Below are 21,309 nucleotides of genomic sequence, written 5' to 3' on the forward strand. Positions count from 1 at the left end.
ACCAAATTTTAGCTTTTCCTAACTGTTTATCGTGTCCACCTATTTAATGCCATACCATCCCAAGTTGCCCGGCAACAGTATAGGGTAGGCAAAAAACTCTCCTAGAACATAAGGGGGAAAAAATCCTACCCCCTAATAGTAACCATAATATACTGTTTAATGGGTGGGAGTTGTGGGTCGACGTTTGGCTCAAGAATGAGGAAGGGGAAAGGCCAGTGCTAAGAGCCTGGCTCTGCCCCCTCCAAGTAGTTCCCGTCGGAACTACATTTCTCTCCCTTTGTGGGAGGAGGCAAACTCCTCCCCAACCCCACTGCGCAGGGTGGGAAAGCTTCTTGTCAGTGAAAGATTTCAAAGAGAACCATTGCAGCTCATACCAAAACACACACACACACACACTCACATATATATATATATATATATATATATATATATATATATATATATATATAAACAGAACAATACAGAAAAGAAACCAGTCTACAATATATCGGCAATCAATAGAAAAGTACATTTAAATGTAAAATGTTGATAAAATTGTTTCATGTTAAAATGAAAATTGCAGTTGCATTTAAAGCTAAAGTATACAATAAGGTCTGTACATAGACACCAGATTTCAAAATTAAATAATATGATGCTTTTAGTTGATATTGAATCCGAATGGTTCATTGTGGTATAAGAACTAAACCCACAGAAACATCACAGTGAATTATTCAAATTCATTGGCTCACGGAGAAAGAGGAACAATTTCACAATCACCTTCTCAATGATATAGTATTATAACAAAGGCAGCTTTGGAGATGAAGCTCTGCATGAAATTTGCATCAGATTGTTTATTTTATCATCATTACAATATTATTACTGTTTTTCTTATTCCATGAAGGAAGGAATAATGCCAGGGGATGAAACGCTACTAGGAAAGTAAGCAGCATTGAGCCATGGGCAGGAAGAAAAGAGAAATCATAGCAACAAAATCACAACAAGTTGTTGGTGTATATGCCAATAGGAGATTAAATTGTGGTGTGGTGAGCGTTTAGTACAAGCTGTAAGATAATCAAGAGAAATATCACAAGATGCTAAAAGGATGCTCACAATAATCGTAGTTGCTGTAACGAAAATAACTAATTCAGTTTATTCATACAATGGCAAAGTTGTTAGGTTCGCTTCAGCATGCAATAGCTAGATCTAATTTTACAATTATATTTTTTGTTGCAGGGGTGGGCAACTATGGAAGTCTAGAGTACCACATTGGCTCTTCAAGAGATATTGAAGGATCATATACATACCCTCCTGCAAACAACAGCAACAATAAAACACTAATGCTCTCTAGGGGATATGGATGTATTTTCTCCATGTTTCTAGCCCTTTGGGCCATTTTAGCTCCAAAAGAAGCAACAGGAAGTGAGTTGAAGTCACCTCCTGTTTCAAAAAGGGGTCTCTTTTGGGTGTAAATTGGTCCACGGGGACAAAAATGACCTAAATGCGTTTCTAATGCCACCCTGCGACTAGAGGCGGGCTTTATGAGAGTGGAGGCCAGGGTGTGGGTGGCCATACTCAACCTCTGGCTCAGACTATCCCGTGCACCCCTTGGTCTTGCCCCACTAACCATGGTGGATGACTTCCAATCCACATGGAAGGAGGCGGTAGCATCCAAAATCTCCTCATTGGGATTTTCTCCAGGTCTACTATTCGCTATGGATTACAATCAAGCCAAAGCACTTATTAAACAACATATCACAGACACACAGTGCCAACTAGATCTGGCCTCGGTTCCAACCTTCCTTATCAATGAAGACAGCAGATATCTTGCCTCCCCTATGGTATATTTAACAAACTTAGAGGTTCCTATTCATTGAAGGGCTTTCACCCTGGCTCAATGCCACGTTCTCCCATCAGCTGTATTCGAAGGCCACTACCGGAAGATCCCTTTCCCAGAGTGACTCGGGTCATGTAGAAACAATAGAACAGGTGCTGCTTCAGTGCCCATTCTACAGGGATATCTGTGCCAGGCTTATCTTACATCTGATATATAAGCACCCAGGCCATTCAGGACAATTTTATTCCTCCCTGCTACTTGCAGATACTAATTAAGCTACAACCTACAATATTGCGAAGTTCTGTGCAGCAGCATACAAAATCCTTCATTGATAAGGATACAAAATCCGTCAGGGAATGACTAGTCCCAAAAGTTAACTGTGTGTCCAGTAATCTTCTTCCCTGAATCTACAATTTGGTGATGGATCTGGGTATTGTATGTTTTTACCCCGTTTCCCCTTCCGCTCCCTCGCCCTTATTGTGCTTCAGTAGTTATATTTATATTTTTAATGTACCAAACATACCAAGTTGTATGAAAACGTGAATTCTATTTCCTGTGCTGGTCAATGACCAAAATAAATGATTTGATCTGATTTGACTCCGTGCACACTAGAAGGCATTTTGATGTAAAATAAATGCCCCCTGAGAGGCTGTATATAGCTCACATGCCACATTTTGCCCACCTCTGTTTTATTGCAACATGGGGCGGTTACCTTTTATCAAAAATATAAAGTCAGAAATATCCAGAGCAGGGATCTCCAAACTAAGGCCCACTGGCCAGATCCGGCCCTCCAAGGTTATTTACCCAGCCCCTGCCCTAAACCTTAGACTTAGGGCCGCCCCAAGTCTGAAATGACTTGAAGGCAGACAACAACAATCCTGATTAACCTGACCATTTCATCAGCCAAAAACAGGCCCACACTTCCCATTGAAATACTGGTAAGTTTGTGTTGGTTAAAACTGTTCTTCATTTCTTGTAACAAATAAGTTTGTTTTGTTTTCAAAGAACAACAAAAATAATTCAAATAAACAGTATAGAAGAGAAAGATAAGGACCATAAAAGAATATAGTATTTAAGCTGCAGGGCCATGTTAGTTAAATAGTTCTATACATAAGTTTATTGTACTATCAGAAACATAGAGAGAGTGGGGATTATCATTATACATATTATTTAATTAAGGAAGGAAGTGAAGTAAAAGGGAAAAAAATCAGACTTTAACATCTTTTCTGACAAGAGTACCAAATTATCCTTCCAAATCTGTGTTAATTTCTTTTATCTTCTTTTGTTGTCCCTTCTTCTCTTCCAACTCTGCACAGTCTTATTTTATCAATTAGCAAATTCAATCTCTATATTGTCGAAGGTTTTCATGGCAGGAACCACTGGGTTGTTGTGAGTTTTCCAGGCTGTATGGCTATGTTCAAGAAGCACTCTCTCCTGACTTTTACCTGCATCTATGACAGGATGTCATTAAGCTTCTTGAAGTTGTACATTTTCTACTTTAATTCAAAGTATTAATTCAACAATTTTCTTTAAAAAAACCATTATTTTTTTTGCTCTTCGATATACAAGTTATATAATGGATACTCGTGTATTATTTCATTATACTTTTGGTTCACAAATCCGATTGTAGTCATCTTCTGATTTTTTTATGAAATCCATAAAAGTTTCTATTTTTCTTGCAGTTTTTGTGTATTATCATGTTGTAAAGTTAATTTGTACATTTCAGCAATTTCTTCTTTTAATTTTTCTTTTTTGTAATCCATTAATCTGGCGTTTGTGTTCTTTGTTGCTTCTATAGTTTCACATATTCATTCTTGATGCTGTGGTCATGTACAGGAAGATTCTTTCCTGGTGTTTCAATATTTGCTTGTCTAATAGTCCTAATAAAAGGTTTCTGGTTTCAGTCTTACCTTGTTTTTTATTATTTTTTCAATATTATCTTCAAGAGTTTTTCTGGTGTTATAAACCATCTGTAAATCATTTTGTAAACATTTTCTTTAACAGAGGAACTTCTTGTGAATTGTAATCTTTTCTTTCAGAGTTCCTCCCATTCTTCTAAGTGTATTGTTTTTGTCCATTTGATCATGAGCTTTTTTGTTTGTTCAATTATGTATTCCTTCAACAGGTATTGATATATTTTACCAATTTGTTTATTTTTTATTTGTAATAATAAATTATATTGATTCTCTGATTCTTGTATAACTTTTTTTCATCTAAGCAGAGTCTCTATGAAGTTTATTATAGTGGAACTATGTCATTGTTGGATCTTCTTGTAACTCTTGTAAAGTTTTTAGTTTCTGTAATGCTCCTTTTTCAAGTAGTTTCTTATAATCGTGGGAAAGCTTCTTATGGTTTCATCCAGTCAGGTATTTTGTGGAGGATGCTTTTGTATTTATTCCAAACTCTCAGAAGTGGATTTCTAATCTTATGTTTTTTGAAGTTGGAATCTGATTTCATTTTATCATAAAGTATGTGTGCTATCCATATTTTAAATCTGACCCTTCTATTGTGAGTAATCTTTCATATTTTGTTTAGAGAAATCCATTATTTTACCCATATCCAGGCTGCTGCATCATAATGTAACCCCATATTTCATAGTGCCACTTCACCTTGATCTTCTGAGTCTTGTAAAAAAAATATTTTAATTCTGGGGTTTTTTTTCCAAATAAATTTTGGCAGTTCTTTATTCCAATCTTTGAAGAGTGCTTCTTTCAACACAATTGGTGTTGTTTGAAATAAATACAACATTTTAGACAATACATTCATTTTAATTGTTGATATTCTTCCCAATAGGGACAAGTCTAGTTTATTTCATCTTTCTATGTCTTTTTGTGTGTCTTTCCAAACTTTTTCATAATTATTTTTGAATTATTCCAATGTATTGTTCGTCAAATAGATTTCTTTGTTATTTCTATTTTTACTTCTTGCATCAGTGTCTCTTAATTCTTTTTGCTCATGTTATATGTCAGAATCTTTGTTTCTCCCTGTTTACAAATAGGTCCACTATTTTTCCAAATTCCATTATTATTTTTAGTGGTTTTTGGAATGTTATTTGCTGGGTTTTGAGTTAGCATCACCATGTCGTGAGCAAAAAGTCTTATTTTATAAGTTCATTTTTAAATTGTTAAGCCTTCAAATTATTTCTTGATCTTATCTGCTTTGCTAACACTTCCACTGCTAAAATAAAAAGTAGTGGAGAAAGAGGACACTTTGTCTTATTACTTTTTGGATTTCTATTGTGTGTGTGTGTAAGGTCTTCATTTATTTGTATTTTTGCAGTTTGTTTCAAATGAATTACCTTAATACCATTTCTAAAGTTTCCACCACAATCTATCATCAGTAGTAGTTCATCTATAAAAGTCCAGGAAATATGATCAAATGCCCTTTCTGCTCTCTCTGCTGTTCATTATGTCTTTGTAGATATTCCATAACAGTTAGGACTATTGTCATGTTGTCTTTAATTTGTCTATCTTGTGGGAATCCCTTTTGATCTTCATTTTCAATATTGTATTTTTAATGTTTTTGTACTACAAATAAGATATGTACAGTTTGCATAGGAATTTGTTAATTTTTTAAAAAAAAAAAAAAAACCTATAGTCCACCCCTTCCCCCCCCCCCCAGCTGTCTGAGGGACCGTGAACCAGCCCTCAGCTTAAAAGGTCTGAGGACCTGATCTAGCGAGCTAGATATTGGCCACTCCTTGCTTTCAGAGTATCCTGTTTAAGTAGGACAAGATGTAATGATGCAATTGCAGCATGCACACAACCTTTGTGCATTCACTGACATATCTAAAAAGATTTTACATATATACACTTATAGGCACTTCGGCTCTCTTGAGAGGTCAAACAAAAATACATAGAAGTGCAGCATCTAATTGTCATGCCATTTTCCCTGTTCCTCATGCAATTCATTGTAAGAATTTTGCCCTAAAATAATCCCAATAATAGCAAAAATGCTAGAGGCTAGATGGAAATAAGTAATACCCAAAAGACTATATAGTAAATTGCAATTTAAAATTTGTTGTTTATTTATGAGCTTAATAACATCAATAGACTTGTTTGGGGAAATAACAACAACAACAACAACGTTTTGTTCTTGTATTCTGCCATCATCTCCTCAAAGAAACTCAGGGCAGCTTACACATGGCACAAGTGCCTAAAAACAAAATATGAAATAAACCACAATATAAAATACAATTAAACAAAACATACAGGCAAATAAAACAACGTAAAACCCAATTAAAATAGCGCTCATCAACTGAATGGCAGTAAGCTACTGTAAGACGTGGCTAGGCTGTAAACAACAGGGCAAGGAAATGGGCTAAGTGCAGAGTTGTCACCATTGAATGAGGGCATAGGACAAATAGGGACAAGGCATTATCAAAAGTTTGTTTGAATAATCAGGTCTTCAGGACCCTACAAAAGGATAGTATAGGGGCCTGCCTAATCTCTCTGGGGAGGTCATTCAAATGTCGGGGAGCCACCACTGAGAGGGCTCTCTCCCTTGTCCCCACCAACCGCACTTGTGACAGTGGCGAGACTGAGAGGAAGGTCTCCCTGGCAGATCTTAAAACCCATACCAGTTCATTGGGGGGGGGGGGGGCGTCTTGAAGATATGTAAGACCCAAATAGTTTAGGGTATAAAACTGCACTTTGAATTGACTGGAAATTTATTGGCAGCCAATGGAGCTGTTTTAGTAGGGACATTGTTTGCTCCCTATGGCTAGCTCCACTTAGTAGCCTGGCTGCCGATCTTTGCACTAACTGCAGTTTCTGAGCCATCTTCAAAGTCAGCCCATGTAAAGTGCATTGAAGTAATCCAATCTAGATGTAACTAAGGCATACACCACCTTGGCCAAGTCAGGTTTTTTGAGGTACAGTCGCAGCTGGCACACAAGATTTAATTGTGCGAAGACCCTCCTGGCCACCACCAACACCTGAGCTTCAAGCATCAGAGCTGAGTCCAGGAGGACCCCCAGACTGTAGACCTGTGTCCTCAGTATAACCCCGTCAAGCACAGGTAATCTTCCTATACCCCAATTGGTTTCACGACTAACCAGGAGGACCTCTGTCTTGTCTGGATAAGCTTCAGCTTGTTAGCCCTCATCCAGTCCATCACAGCTGCTAGGCACTGGTCCAGGATCCGAGTGGCTTCCTTGGATTTCGGTGGAAAAGAATAGTAGAGTTGTGTGTCATCTCCATACAGATGGCACAAACTCTAAAACTCCAGATGGCCTGGGAGATAGAATGGAGCCCGAAAGGTCAATGGGCAGGGAATCAAGCAGGTGTCCTCCAGCTTCCCCAACTGAGTGCAGTCCTCCAGGGAGGAACTATATTTTTATATTTCTCTTTTACAAGATACCATGAACATTCTGAATAGAAAATCTATTTTTTCAGAATAAATTAATCAGTTGGATGGTAATTGTTACTTTTTTATATGACATACTTCATGACTGTATTCTCCTGTATTCTCTCATCACTTCACTCATACTTCTCCTGTATTCTCTCATCACTTCATCGACCTGAAAGAAATTTTATTTAATCTGCCTAGTCATATTGAATGATAAGTGTGAAAGCATTGAATTTTTGCCTTTACTGTGTTATAAACTGCCTTGGATTCCCCCAGGGGGTGAGAAAAGGGGTATATAAATACAGTAAGTAAGTAAGTAAGTAAATAAATCCTGAAATGTAATGTGTTATATGAATGCAGTAAGTGTGACTGTTAATAACAAATCATGATTGCATTTCTGTTATATTTTGTATTTTATGGTGCAACTATTTTCTTTTTGTACTTATCAAGTTGCATTTTTAATATATATATATATATATATATATATATATATATATATATAGTATATGTGCTGCCGAAGCGAGCACTATATATATATATATATATATATATATATATATATATATATACCTCTATTGGTAATGAAGAGTCAGGAATAATTGAGCAAACAGCCAAAAAAAGAGATCACATTCTGCCTTTTAACATTCATTATTGCAGAATAAATAAGATATACTGATGAACAAAAGTTCAGACATTCTTGTGTACTTATTGAACATAGCCTAGCAAGGTTTTGCTTTTTACAAAAAATTGTGAATGTAAATTATACATTAAATTAGCATTAAAACCTAGCAGACAGCAGTACTCATGTGACAGAGAAAAAGGAAAAAACGAGCAGTCCCTAAGTACTATTTCTCATTCCTTCCTAAGAAAATTTCCTTGCATTCTTATAAGAATGAAAACCTAGCACATCGTAATCTATGTAAAAGAACAAGTGAACAATTCATGAATGTTTTTGAGTGAGCAGATATGGATCACCAGTCATATACTTTACGTTATGATGGCTTCAAACCTAATAAGCCTTTTCACTGCACAGGAGAAAAGATGATAAAATCCACAGGATTCACTCTCTTATCATATAAAAGAATGCATATCTGTAATGGGATTTGGTATTAGATTTTGAAGCTTGCATTATTTATAATATGCAGCTTGGCCACATGGACTTCTCAATACGCCTATCTCATAATATCTCTTAGTAGTTATAAGATATAGGCCAGACACCTGCTGAAGCACTATACTAGCAGATGCCGTTTTACTAGGGTTGGATAATAGTAGTGAGAGAAAGAAAGACGAAATTTTGTGTCCCCAGTGTCTTCCATCATTAATGGTCTCTAAACCCATGGTCTTTCTCATTCCATCATTAGTCCCTGTACTGGTGTTAATTACCAATAGGATGCCATTAGTAATCTTGTGAGTAGTAAACTAACAGGGTTCCATAAAGATAAGAAGGTCATGCTTGGTCTAGATATTTTTTAAGATTATATTCCTTGGCAATGAAGGCAGCACAAAAAACTTTCGTTGCTGCCAACACTGCATCTACGAAGAACCAACTGAGAGAGCTGTTTCAAGTGATCAGATGACTTTTAAACCCTGCTAAGATAGGGACTCCTGACCAACTGACAGCTTATTATAAAGTATTTGCTAGGTTCTTCGCTGATAAAGTTGCTCAGATCCATTCTGACTTAGATGCCAGTATTGATGCTGTCCCTGTGGATGTAACTCAGACTCCTCCTTGTCCTGTTTTAATAGATTCTTTTCAATTTATACAGCCTGATGACATGGACAACATCTTAAAATGAAGGTGACCACCTATTCTCTGGACCCTTGCTCATCCTGACTGACTAAACAGGCCAGAGGGGGACTGGCAGAGTGGTGAATGTGCTGGTGAACCTCCTTGGCACAAGGCTCAATGCCATTTAGTCTTAAGGAGACCATAGTAAAACCTCTATTAAAGAAACCAGCACTGGATTCCACTGAATTGCATAACTACTGGCCAGTTTCAAATCTCCCCTTTTTAGGCAAGGTTCTGAAGAAGGTGGTGACCTCACAACTCCAAAGTTTCTTGGATGAAACCGATTATCTGAATCAATTTCAATCAGGTTTCATACCCAGCCACAGAACAGAGATGGCATTGGTCACCTTGGCAGATGATCTACAAAGAGAACTAGACAGAGGGAGAGTGTCCCTGTGGGTTCCCTTGGACTTCTCAGTGGTGCTGATACCATCTGAGCCATCTCTCCAGAATGTGGCTAGGAGGCACTGTTCTACAGTGGTGTGCAGGTGGTGGGGCTGGGGGACTCCTATTTGATTCCCTGGATTGTGGCCTGTGGGGTCCCTCATGGATCTATCTTGTCCCCCATGTTGTTCAACATCTACATGAAACAACTGAGTGAGAGTTTTGGTGTTCGGTGTCATATATTTGCAGACAACACCCAATTCTATTACTCCTTAACACCAAAAGCCAAGGTTGCTGTCCTGACCCTGACCATTACTGTCATCAGTAATGGACTGAATGAGAGTTAATAAATTGAAATTAAATCCTGATGAGACAGAGATGCTCCTGGTCAGTCAGAAGGCAGATCAGGGTATAGGGATACAACCTGGGCTGGATAGGGTTACAATCCCCTGAAGACACAGCTTGGAGGTAATCTTGGATTCATTGCTGACTCTGGAAGCCCAGGTGTCAGCGCTGGCCAGGAGTGCCTTTGCACAGTTAAAGCTTGTGAGCCAGCTGCGCCCATACCTTGAGATGCCAGATCTAGCCACAGCAGTCCATGCCCTAGTTACATTCTGTTTGGATTATTGCAATGCTCTCTATGTGGGGCTCTCTTTGAAGATAATATGAAAACTTCAGCTAGTCCAGAGATTTGCAGCCAGATTACTAATTGGGGATGCATACAGGGAGAGAGCCATACCCATATTGTGGCAGCTCCACTGGCTGCTAGCTTGCTTCTGGGCTAAAATCCCCCAGATCCCTTAGAAAAGTAAAATAAACTTACCCGGCTTCCAGTACACTCTTGGAGCTGCTCTCCTGGTGCATAAAAATGATGCACCAGGAGAAGGGGGGATGTGCTCTCCTGGCACATTTGAGAGTGCACTAGAGACCAGGTAAGTTTATTTAATTTTCTAGGGGGCTTGGGGAAAGGGGGTGGGTATTTACACAGTTTTCCGGATTAATTTAGTCCGGAAAATTGTGGGAATGGTGCCTGGACTACAGTCCAGACAATGGAAATAGTGGATTTATCTCACACCTTCCAAGAAGGCGTGGAATAAATCTACTGTCTAATTAATTCGCTACAAACCAGAGTTTTCCTGATTTATAGCAAATTAATGTCTGGACAGCCCCTTCTTTATTGTAACAGAACAAGTAAAAATTTACAGTGTTTTTATATTTATGGAGATGTGGCCTCACAGAACAATAAAGGACTATAACGTGGTTCAAGTGCCTCCTACTTTTGGGTATTGTGGGCATTAGGGTGCCAACAAGGTAAGCATAAGAGTGTGTTTGTACACCAGGCCAAGGGTTTAAAGGATTTAGTTCATCTTAAAAATAGGTGTTTTAAATAGAAAATTACGATTGAAAATGTGCCATAATAGTCGCTGACTACACTACAACCCAGGTTTTATATCCACAGTTTCACTTGCACATATTTTCAAAAATATCCTCTTCCCACACCAGTTTAAAGTATTTGTGGGCCTCTCTGTGTCTTCCAGTGTAATTCTATGCTATGATTCCAGCTCAAGTATATGATTCCAGCTCAAGGTTTCCATTGGGATGAAGGGTGCGGTTCTTAGAATATATCACCTGCATATGTGGCAGTTTATTCTACTTTTCAAACCTTGGAAGTATAACTAGCATTAACTAAAAGTAACTTTCCAAGCACTAATAAAAAAATAAGAATACAACTCTCTGCTACAACATATAATCCTCCACTTTGATTATAAAGGGAGAGCTGAAGGCAAAGACTTCCAGCTACTAATTAGCTGAGAAAATCTTGTCTCACTATCCACCCACACAGTACAAAATACTTCTGTTTGACACATGATATATGCAAGCCTTTGTGGCAGGCAGCTAATGACCTTTTAGAGACCAAGCTGTGTTGCTGAAATGGCAAGCAGAGGAACGAATATATTTTTAAATAATAAAATATAAATTATAGGGAATGCTCTCCCACCCACCAAAAACACTACCATGATACTTCATTATGTGGGAGCAAAACTCTCACTGGTTTCAAGAAAAGAGCTGGATTGATGCATGAAACAGTATTTAGGTTCTATTGTCAGAGATTAAGCCTGTCAGGGTTTGGAAGAGGTTCCCAGCATTTGGCTCATTTTACAGAACTGAATCAAACCAATGAGCCAACATATCCAGTGTCACACTGAAGATAAAGTTACACCCAAAGACAACCACAAAAATCAGTATTCTGACAAGCAGGAATAAAGCAGTATGGTACCAGGCCTACATAGCTAATTCTTGAGTCATTTGGTATTATCTTCCCTTTAGGAATCTTACCGTAGTTCGCTAGCTCTCTTTTCTTTCCTATAGTGTGTAAAGGAGTGCCACAATGTAGGCAACAGACTGTTGTTTGGACAGGTGGGTGGACCTGCAACTTAGCTAAAAATACATTGAAAAAGATTTGGTGCATAGTTTTTGTTGATTGCTCAAGATCTGATTATATGTTCTTCCAGGTCAGATTGGCACATGACCCTTTTGCTAAAATTTGATTTTACTGTTTGGTGCCACTTGGCTTACTTAAGAGTCATTTGGTCTAGCCATTTCCCTTTCTTAGCTTATAGATGCTATGAATTCCAAAGAAGGGGGAGAGATGATATTGGGATAATGTTCTTTTGTGACATTCACAGTATAATGTCACAGTATATTAACTTGTTGTCCTCGTGGACAACAAGTTAAACATGAGCCAACGTGTGGCGGCAAAAAAGTCAATGGGATTTTGGCCTGCATCAATAGGAGCATAGTGTCTAGATCTAAGGAAGTAATGCTACCCCTCTATTCTGCTTTGGTTAGATCACACCTGGAATATTGTGTCCAATTCTGGGCACCACCATTCAAGATAGATATTGACAAGCTGGAATGTGTCCAGAGGAGGGCGACTAAAATGATAAAGGGTCTGGAAAACAAGACCTATGAGGAGCGGCTTAAGGAGCTGGGCATGTTTAGCCTGAAGAAGAGAAGGCTGAGAGGAGATATGATAGCCATGCATAAAAAATGTGAGAGGAAGCCACAGGGAGGCGGGAGCAAGCTTGTTTCCTGCTTCCTTGCAGACTAGGACGCGGAACAATGGCTTCAAACTACAAGAGAGGAGATTCCATCTGAACATAAGGAAGAACTTCCTGACTGTGAGAGCCGTTCAGCAGTGGAACTCTCTGCCCCGGAGTGTGGTGGAGGCTCCTTCTTTGGAAGCTTTTAAACAGAGGCTGGATGGCCATCAGTCAGGGGTGATTTGAATGCAATATTCCTGCTTCTTGGCAGGGGGTTGGACTGGATGGCCCATGAGGTCTCTTCCAACTCTTTGATTCTATGATCCTATGATTCTAATAGAATTTCACCCGATAACCGATATACATCCTACATATCGGATATTTACATAACAATTCATAACAGTAGCAAAATTACAGTTATAAAGTAGAAGTAATTTTATAGTTAAGGGTCATCACAATCTGAGGAACTATATGAAGGGGTCACGGCATTTGGAAGGGGTCATGGCATATTAAGGAGTCACGGCATATCTCAAGCTTGGCATATAGGGACGAGGGCAAGAGCCTTCTCCATTGTGGCCCCTCGGCTTTGGAACTTGCTACCTAGTGATATTAGGCAAGCCCCTCTCCTGGCAGCCTTTAAGAAAGGCCTAAAATCTGGCTCTTCTGATATGCCTTTAATGAATGAACACATACCCCGATGTTTGCACCAATTACAGATTTGTCCTCATTATTCACTTTCTCGCATCCTTAATAAAAATCAACCCCATTGTTCGCCTCTTCCGAGTTCTCCCCTCAGACACATACTATTCCATTTACTTATCTCATGCAGGGTTTTATCATTTCATTCATGCATTTGGCCCGCCTATTGTGCTTTTATTTCTTCGCCATGTTATGTTGTGTTTGGTTATTCTATATTTGGTTATTTTATGTATCTTATTTTGATGTTATTATTTGATGTATTTTATTTTGCTGTATTGTAATTTTGGGCCTGGCCTCATGTTAGCTACGCCAAGTCCCCTTTGGGGAGATGGTGGTGGGGTATAAATAAAGATGATGATGATGATGATTATTATTATTATTATTATTCCTCATCTGAGATTTTTGGACATGGTGCTGTAATTCAGCGATGGGAAAATGTTGGCCCCTCAGATTTTTTGGATTTCAAGCCTCTTTTACTCCAGATGAGAAGGCCAAAAGTTATGGAAACTGGTCCAAAACATATGGAAGCACAAAAGCTTATCACCTTTTCTATAAATCTCAAAATCCAATGTTGTTTGTATGTACAATCAAGTCAATTCTGACTTATGGTAAGCCTGTCACAGGATTTTACTGGCAAATTTTATTCAGAGTAGGTTTGCTATTTGCCTTTGTCTTCAGCTAAGACGTATCATTTAATGAAGGTCACCCAGTTGAGAAGGGGTTCACATTCCGGTTTCCCACAGTTCTAGTTCAACACCAAACCGCTACATTACATTGAGTTTATAAAAGACAGTATGGTTTATAGTTGTTTATTTTTCCTTATTGTTATTATTGTCATTATTATCTTTAGTCATATCCTGCTTTTCTCCCCATAAGGACACAAAGCAGCTAATTCTCATATGGCAATTTTCATTCAGATCATTATACGTAGCAGCAAAGGGAAAGAATATGCTTAGGCTACAGATTTCAATCATCACTTTCATTTGGCCTGTCTTATAAATACAAATGTTTAAAGTGAAAGCATGATGGCAGCAAGAGAACTATGATCAGACTCAGTCTTTAACAAAATAAATATCAACTAAAGGTGGGATGAGATATTCTACCAGTGACATGGTTGCGCTTATCTAATTTTCTTGGTGAAAAGGTCTTCATTTCATAGAAAGAATAGCAGATGGGAAGGTATGCTATCATGCAGGCATGTAGCCGGGGGGGGGGGGGGGGTTGGGGGCTTCAGCCCCCCCTTCAAAATTTTCATGGTGGTCTGCAAAAAGACCTTACTGGTACATTATTTAAACTGTTATGTTCATTCATATCATGATCTGATCACCATGCTCAATATATCTCATATGCATGGGGGTATTGGGGTAACGATACAAAAGGTTTGCTAGGGTAGGCCCTCTTTCACTCAGAGTCAGCCTTCCCCCCCCCCAATCAAACTCAGCCCCCCCCCCCCCCCCGAATCAAAATCCTGGCCTGCTATCATATAAGTAGTCCAGGAATTTAACTCATTTTTCACTCGGATTCACAATGCAATAAATCCACTGACCCAACATGATGGATGCTATTTTAAAAATAAAATGATGAAAGATCTAGTTATGGGTCACCCAACAAGGGATTACACAAGACACTGTATTGCAGGAAACAAAACAGAAATAACACCCATCATTCATTAGGGATGCAATAAATTTTCACAAGTTTTTCATCTTCAGCAAATCATCTTTTATCAAACAATTTGTTAAGTGCCGTGAGATTTCTTACCTGTGTGTGATAGCAAAATAAATAAATAAAAATCAGCATTTTCTTAAAGAAGTAGCAACATAATTTTTTTTGTATAAGGCTTGGAATGCTGGGCGCGGGGGGGGGGGGGATTCCCAAAAATGGGGGGGGGACTAATGTTTTCCTCTAGCAGCGAATTTTTTTAAAAAAAAATCATTTAATTTTTGTATAAGACAGAAATAAGTGAAGATTTCTACCCCTACTACTCATCCATTTTGGGTACGTAAGGGCATATAGTACCCAAAACCTGCCAAGTTATTTTGGCACTTTAACCAGAAAATCCTACATACCCTATTCCTTATCTCTAGCAAAAAGAAAATACAATAATATAGTAAAGAGTTAACACTTGTTATCCTTTCATAACACTCCGAATCTGATTCGCTTGTTGAGAAGATCCAGTTTTCCTCCCAGTGTTATGATTGGACTGGCCTCATATTTCCTCCTTACTAACTTCATGTTCATGTTTATTTCCTTCCTCCAGATCCCTTTATCGATGAATGTGTCAACGTTTCTTGCATATGATCAACCCACGATAAGTTACTGTGGTGTGCATCATGAACTTCTTGCTCATAAGCCCTATGAATCAAATGCACAGGAAGAAAACATGGAGACACACTTAGAAACTGATCTGGATCTCAGCACAATCACAACAGCTGCGCGGAACCAGTGATCACACCCAGCTGGCTTATGTGGTCTGAAAAACAGCCCAGAGTTGCTACCAATTTTTTATTTCTCATGAAGGATGAAATGAAGGTTTTCTTCTGTGATGGATTCCAAAATACCTGATCAATTATAAAATAAAATAAAAGAGTTCCACATTCAGATACAGATTGTTCCAAGTCTACAGTTTGTAATTAGCTAAGCTGTGCAGTATTTTTTGAATTTAAAAACAGAATATGATCCTTAAAATGAATCTTTTTTCAAAACTCATCCTACCTACCTGTAAAAAACTGTACAGATCTAATGTATTTTTTCATATTGTAAAGTTTCAATATACTGAGATGTACCGGTATGTACAGGACCATGATTTAATTACATCTTACTTTAAGAAAAAATCAGTTTTAAAAAATTTAAATTAACAAAAAGTTATCTCTTGTGTTATATTTTGGGTGTTCCTCAGTTTTGTAGGAACCATTTTGTTACTGCTTTTGTGCATATATATATATATATATATATATATATATATATATATATATTCACTCTGAAATTCTTCACTGTGCAAAATATGCACAACGTCTATCACATTGACTGCACAGATAATTCCAGAAATAATCCATTAACAGAATGGGCAATTGGGTTGTTCAAGCTTACATAGGCAAGGTTGTGTGTCTTCTTTCCTATCAAAAGAAATCAAAGATTTTTTTAAACAGTCCTTGAAATTAACTTTTGTCTTGAATTACAGTCTGATTTCTAAAGCAATGAAATGTAATGATAAAAAAGGGATATTTTAACAACATTATCTCTGAATTAATGACTCATTGTTTTATTCCTTCAAGTAATACTGCATCAAAGGGGGAAAGTGCCAGAGACAAAAAGAGCATTGAAGGCAAAGGCAGTAACCACAGCAACATAGTTTAATTCCCTTGATAAAAACAGGCAGTTAATGGGAGACGAGGATGCAGTTTTTATATACTCTCATGGTAATGAAAGATAATGCAATCCAACTGGGTAGCCATGATGATTAGTTGTGCTCTAATTCTCCAAACATTCAGCCATTGCAAAGACCTTTTAGGACTCCTTAAGCATTGCCCTGAAAGTAATCATAAACCAATATGAACATTTCTAGGGTTCTGCACTGGACATTCACATTTCAATGATGTGAAAATGTGTTTTCTAATATGAACCTTAAACAGGATTCACCACTGAGAGTTAAAATATAGAACCACACAGATATTTATTTTTCTATCCACTCTTAAGACCTTGTCACATGCATAGCTGGAACCTGCCAGTATCGTTGCAGATTGCTGTGATCCTGGTGCCACCCACCCAGACGGTGATGGAAACCTGCTGCCCTATGCCCTGCACTGTCCGGGCTTCCCCCCGACCTCATGACATGGGGGGAAGCCTGTTTAAGCCGGCTTGACCCATTTTCCCAAAGGAAAGATGGAGAGCCTCCCATTGCCCACCAATGGCAATCTTTCAACAGCAGCAGGGTTCCCCCCCCCCCCCAGTTGAGCCATGAAGCCACCCCAGAAGTACTTTTCCAGAATGTAATGGAAGCTGGCAGGCTCCATGGCTGAAGTAGAAAAAAACATTTTGTCTTTGCCAAATTTGGGTCCTAATCCTATTAAGGTTCTGTTGTCTTGACTAGCTTGACAAAGCCGCAAAGTAGTGCTCCAATGGTACCATCACAGGTACAAATCCCAATTTGACAGAACATTGAAAAGCTTTCAAAACATAAACCCAAATCCAATTTCTATTACCAGCTAAAGTAGAGCCATTGGAGCAATTGGACTTGTATCAATGCTGAGTATCTGTTAAGTGGAGCCCCCGGTGGCGCAGTGGGTTAAAGCCCTGTGCCTGCAGGACTGAAGACCGACAGGTCGCAGGTTTGAATCCGGGGAGAGGCGGATGAGCTCCCTCTAACAGCTCCAGTTCCTCATGCGCGGACATGAGAGAAGCCTCCCACAAGGATGATAAAACATCAAATCATCCTGGCGTCCCCTGGGCAACGTCCTTGCAGACGGCCAATTCTCTCACAACAGGAGCTCTTGACACGACAAAAAAAAAATCTGTTAAGTATTTGATTCAATGGCTCTAGTTCAGAATAATGATTGGTTTCAGGCGACAACTTACGATGGCATTTCTAAATGTTCCTCCACATACTCACCTAGTCAGTGACCCCTTCAAGATTGTAGACTTATAATGTGAGATCTTGATTCTCAGTGTACAGGCCAACTTGATTTTTACCTCTAAGTGGTAAATATCCCATTGTCTGGAATGACTCGTATATGAGCCTATGCATGCAGTAGTTGAATTATTCCACTGACATTGAAGTTTGGTAGGAGGCCCTATAACAACCACTCTACTGCCAAGCAGCATGAGTTCATCTGATGTAAAAAAAAAATAGTGCAAGGTCTGTGCTTTTGAGTGACAAAAAACTCCACTTTAAAGTACCATTTTAAAATTTGAACATACCAATATTTACATGATGCATCCCAAAGCTGCCTCCCTGAAATAGTCACTAACCACAAAAAGACCCAGGGAAGGGGGGGGGGGGCAACTGAGATATTATCCTCCCACATTCATTAATATCTTACTTGATATGTGGGAAGGTATTGGATCTCAAATCTCAAATTCAGAACTTTATATGGAATAAACCTATTTCAGTTCCATTATTTCATGATAAATAAACATGAACATGAGGAAAAACTTCCTGACTGTGAGAGCCGTTCAGCAGTGGAACTCTCTGCCCCGGAGTGTGGTGGAGGCTCCTTCTTTGGAAGCTTTTAAACAGAGGCTGGATGGCCATCTGTCAGGGGTGATTTGAATGCAATATTCCTGCTTCTTGGCAGGGGGTTGGACTGGATGGCCCATGAGGTCTCTTCCAACTCTTTGATTCTATGATTCTATGATTTTTCCTTATTACACAAGACAAATGTGGACCAAAAGGTAAAAGTAACAAATATTTTATTGTAAAATGGGTTAAAGCACAGGATCCCTAAATAAAATTCAAAACAACTAAAATCTAAACTAATTAGAATGAAACTAATTCATTCCAGTTATTCTTACAGTGCACTCAACTACTAGATATGCATGGGATCTTATATGTATTGCTATCAATAGTACTGTACTAGTACAACTTATGTTACAAAACAACAGATTTAAAGTCTTGGATAGTTGACATCAATTTGGCCATAGTCCTATATCACCTGAGCATAAGCCCCACTAAACGGATGGGGTTTACACTTCTGAATAGACAGGTTTATCACACTGCCTCATGCTATTTTTTGATCTGAGGATAAAGAATCAAAAATCCCTAAGTTAGCCAAACCATTAGGACAAAATAAAGTTTCATATACTAGTAACAATTCTTTTTTATAAAGAGAAACAATTTAATCACAAATCTATTTTTCTCAATAGTTCCCCCAAGTATTTGAAATTGAAAACCCTGAATTTCACCATTTGTATAAACCAACTTTTACAAGCGTAGCAAAAATTACCTTCAGAATATTGTTATAAAGAAAAATGGGAAAACAAAAATGTGAAAAGAGAGTACATTGTATTATTTATTTAGCATCCTAGATTTTGTAACATATTTTGCATAAATTATTTGCTATTCAAAATATTTTATTTGTCATTTTTCAGACTCATTCTAACTTTCATAACCCTTTTCACTCTGATTCGTTTATTTATTGGTGTCGTGATTCTTGGATTTTGGATTTTCAGTTAAGTGATCTGGGCCAGGAGGTGTAAAAGTGGTTTAAGCCAATTATCAAGGGTTGTTAAAAGAACGGAGATTTTCTCATGACATCCCAATTGCAGCCAGGGATTGGGAGGATTACTATCAAGGTTTGTTTGCTTTAACAGAACCAGTAGAGAAACAACACTTATCCAGAGATTCATTAGGCATGGAAGCACCACCCCCTTGGCCACCAGTTTCAGAAAAGGAGATAAAGTGTATAATTCAAGGATTAAAGAGTGACAAAGCACCTGGGGAAGATTTCTTACCAGCCGAATTGTTTAAAAAAGATCCTGATTGGTGGGCTTCTCTTTTGGCAGGCCTGTTTACACATATAAACAATACTTGCCAGATCCCAGTTGGATGGAAGCTGGCAATAGTGGTTCCCATATATAAAAAAGGGAATAAAAAGGATCCCAGTAATTACAGGCCCATTAGTTTAATAGATATTGTTGCCAAAATTTATGCTAGGTTCCTACTGAGCAGAACTGAAAGCTGGGTAAACGAAAAAGGTATCCTTGCGGAAGAACAAGCAAGGTTTAGACAAAACAGATCTACCATTGATAACTGTTTTATCCTGAATAATTTGATTGCCAAATACACCTGTTAAAAACAAAAGAAACCATATTCACATGCACAGCCAGAGATGGAGGGTGCTATCAAGCTTAGATTTCTCTATATATGTTCTTGATATATGGAAATCATTTTTAAAGAAAATTTCAGTTTCTCCAGTTTACAAATTAAGTAAGAAATATTTATATTATTATATTCCTTCCTCACTTTTTACATGATGAAGCCTACATCATATGTTGTCATTATAGCACAAGTGGCCACTACAAAGAAAAACATATGCATTTCCCCTGATGAATATGAGAACAGCACCTCCTTTTATGTGTGGATTCCAGGAACAGCCAATGGATCTTTTTCATTGCAAGGCAGCAAATCCAACCTTGATTTTACTGCCACTTCTCCCTCAGCTTCTTCAATCTAAACAGGGGTCCTGTCAGTGCCAAACTTTTGCAAAAATGGACTCTAGAAAGGGTAGGGATCCCCTTCAGTTTGAAGCAACTGTGAAATCTGAGGTGGATTCACCACTCCTGTTGCAGCAGAACTACTATCCTCCCTGACTCATTCACACATATTTCTTTCCATATAAAAGGGCATCCGTGTTGTTCAGTATTATGGAAACTACCATTTGCACCTCAGACAAAATATATGATTTCATATAGTATCTCACTTCTCTTTTTAACATCAGATATAAATATGAATGCATGGAAGGGGATCACATGGCGAAGTTCCCCCCAAATCGGTATGTGTTCATCAGACATGTGCATATGGAACCTTTACAGGTTTCGATACTGACAAGTTGGAAGGTGTCCAGAGGAGGGCGACTAAAATGATCAAAGGTCTGGAGACCATTCCCTATGAGGAGTGTCTTAAAGAACTGGGTATGTTTAGCTTACAGAAGAGAAGGTTGAGAGGAAACAAGACAGCCATGAATAATTATGTGAAAGGGTGTCATAAGGAAAAGGGAGCAGACTTGTTTTCTGCTACCCTTGAATCTAGGACAAGGAGCAATGGGTTCAAATTACAGGAAAGGAGATTCTACCTGAACATTAGGAAGAACTTCCTGACCGTATGAGAAGTTCAACAGTGGAACTCTCTGCTTTGGAGTGTGGGGCAGCTCCTTCCTTGGAAACTTTTAAACAGAGACTGGATGGCCATCTGTCAGGGATACTTTCATTATGCTTTTCTGGACTGACAGGGGGTTGGATTAGATGGCCTATGTCGTCTCGTCCAACTCTATTATTGTATGATTCTATAATTCAGTGATTGTATTATAGAAATGTATCAGTCTCTACTTTACTACAATTTTTTTCCTAAATGCATTCACTTGTCCTTACCAGGATATCTGAAAAGAACTTTGGTTACCAATGCAAAATCTCTTATTTACATTCACCAAACTATATGAAGATTCAAAACAGACTGATTTATAACACAGCTATGGAGTACTCTGCAGTCTTCCCTGTTAATTTCCGCTTATACTATTATT

General features: G+C 38.3%; 2 protein-coding genes across 3 annotated transcripts in view; one reads left to right on the top strand and one right to left on the bottom strand.

Moving 5' to 3' along the window:
* The window catches only part of LRRTM3 (leucine rich repeat transmembrane neuronal 3), a 202,505-nt gene extending 186,823 nt beyond the window's left edge, over positions 1 to 15,682 (top strand). For both annotated transcript variants that reach the window (XM_060768922.2, XM_060768921.2), the window contains one exon: positions 15,336 to 15,682. In XM_060768922.2, the coding sequence (XP_060624905.1) occupies positions 15,336 to 15,524 (189 nt within the window). In that variant the 3' untranslated portion in view covers positions 15,525 to 15,682. The remainder of the gene's footprint in view (positions 1 to 15,335) is intronic.
* CTNNA3 (catenin alpha 3) overlaps positions 1 to 21,309 on the bottom strand; it is a 1,221,152-nt gene that overhangs the window by 820,934 nt on the left and 378,909 nt on the right. The window lies entirely within an intron of this gene.

This window comes from Anolis sagrei, chromosome 3 (genome assembly GCF_037176765.1).
Source record: "Anolis sagrei isolate rAnoSag1 chromosome 3, rAnoSag1.mat, whole genome shotgun sequence".
NCBI classification, from domain to species: Eukaryota; Metazoa; Chordata; class Lepidosauria; order Squamata; family Dactyloidae; genus Anolis; species Anolis sagrei.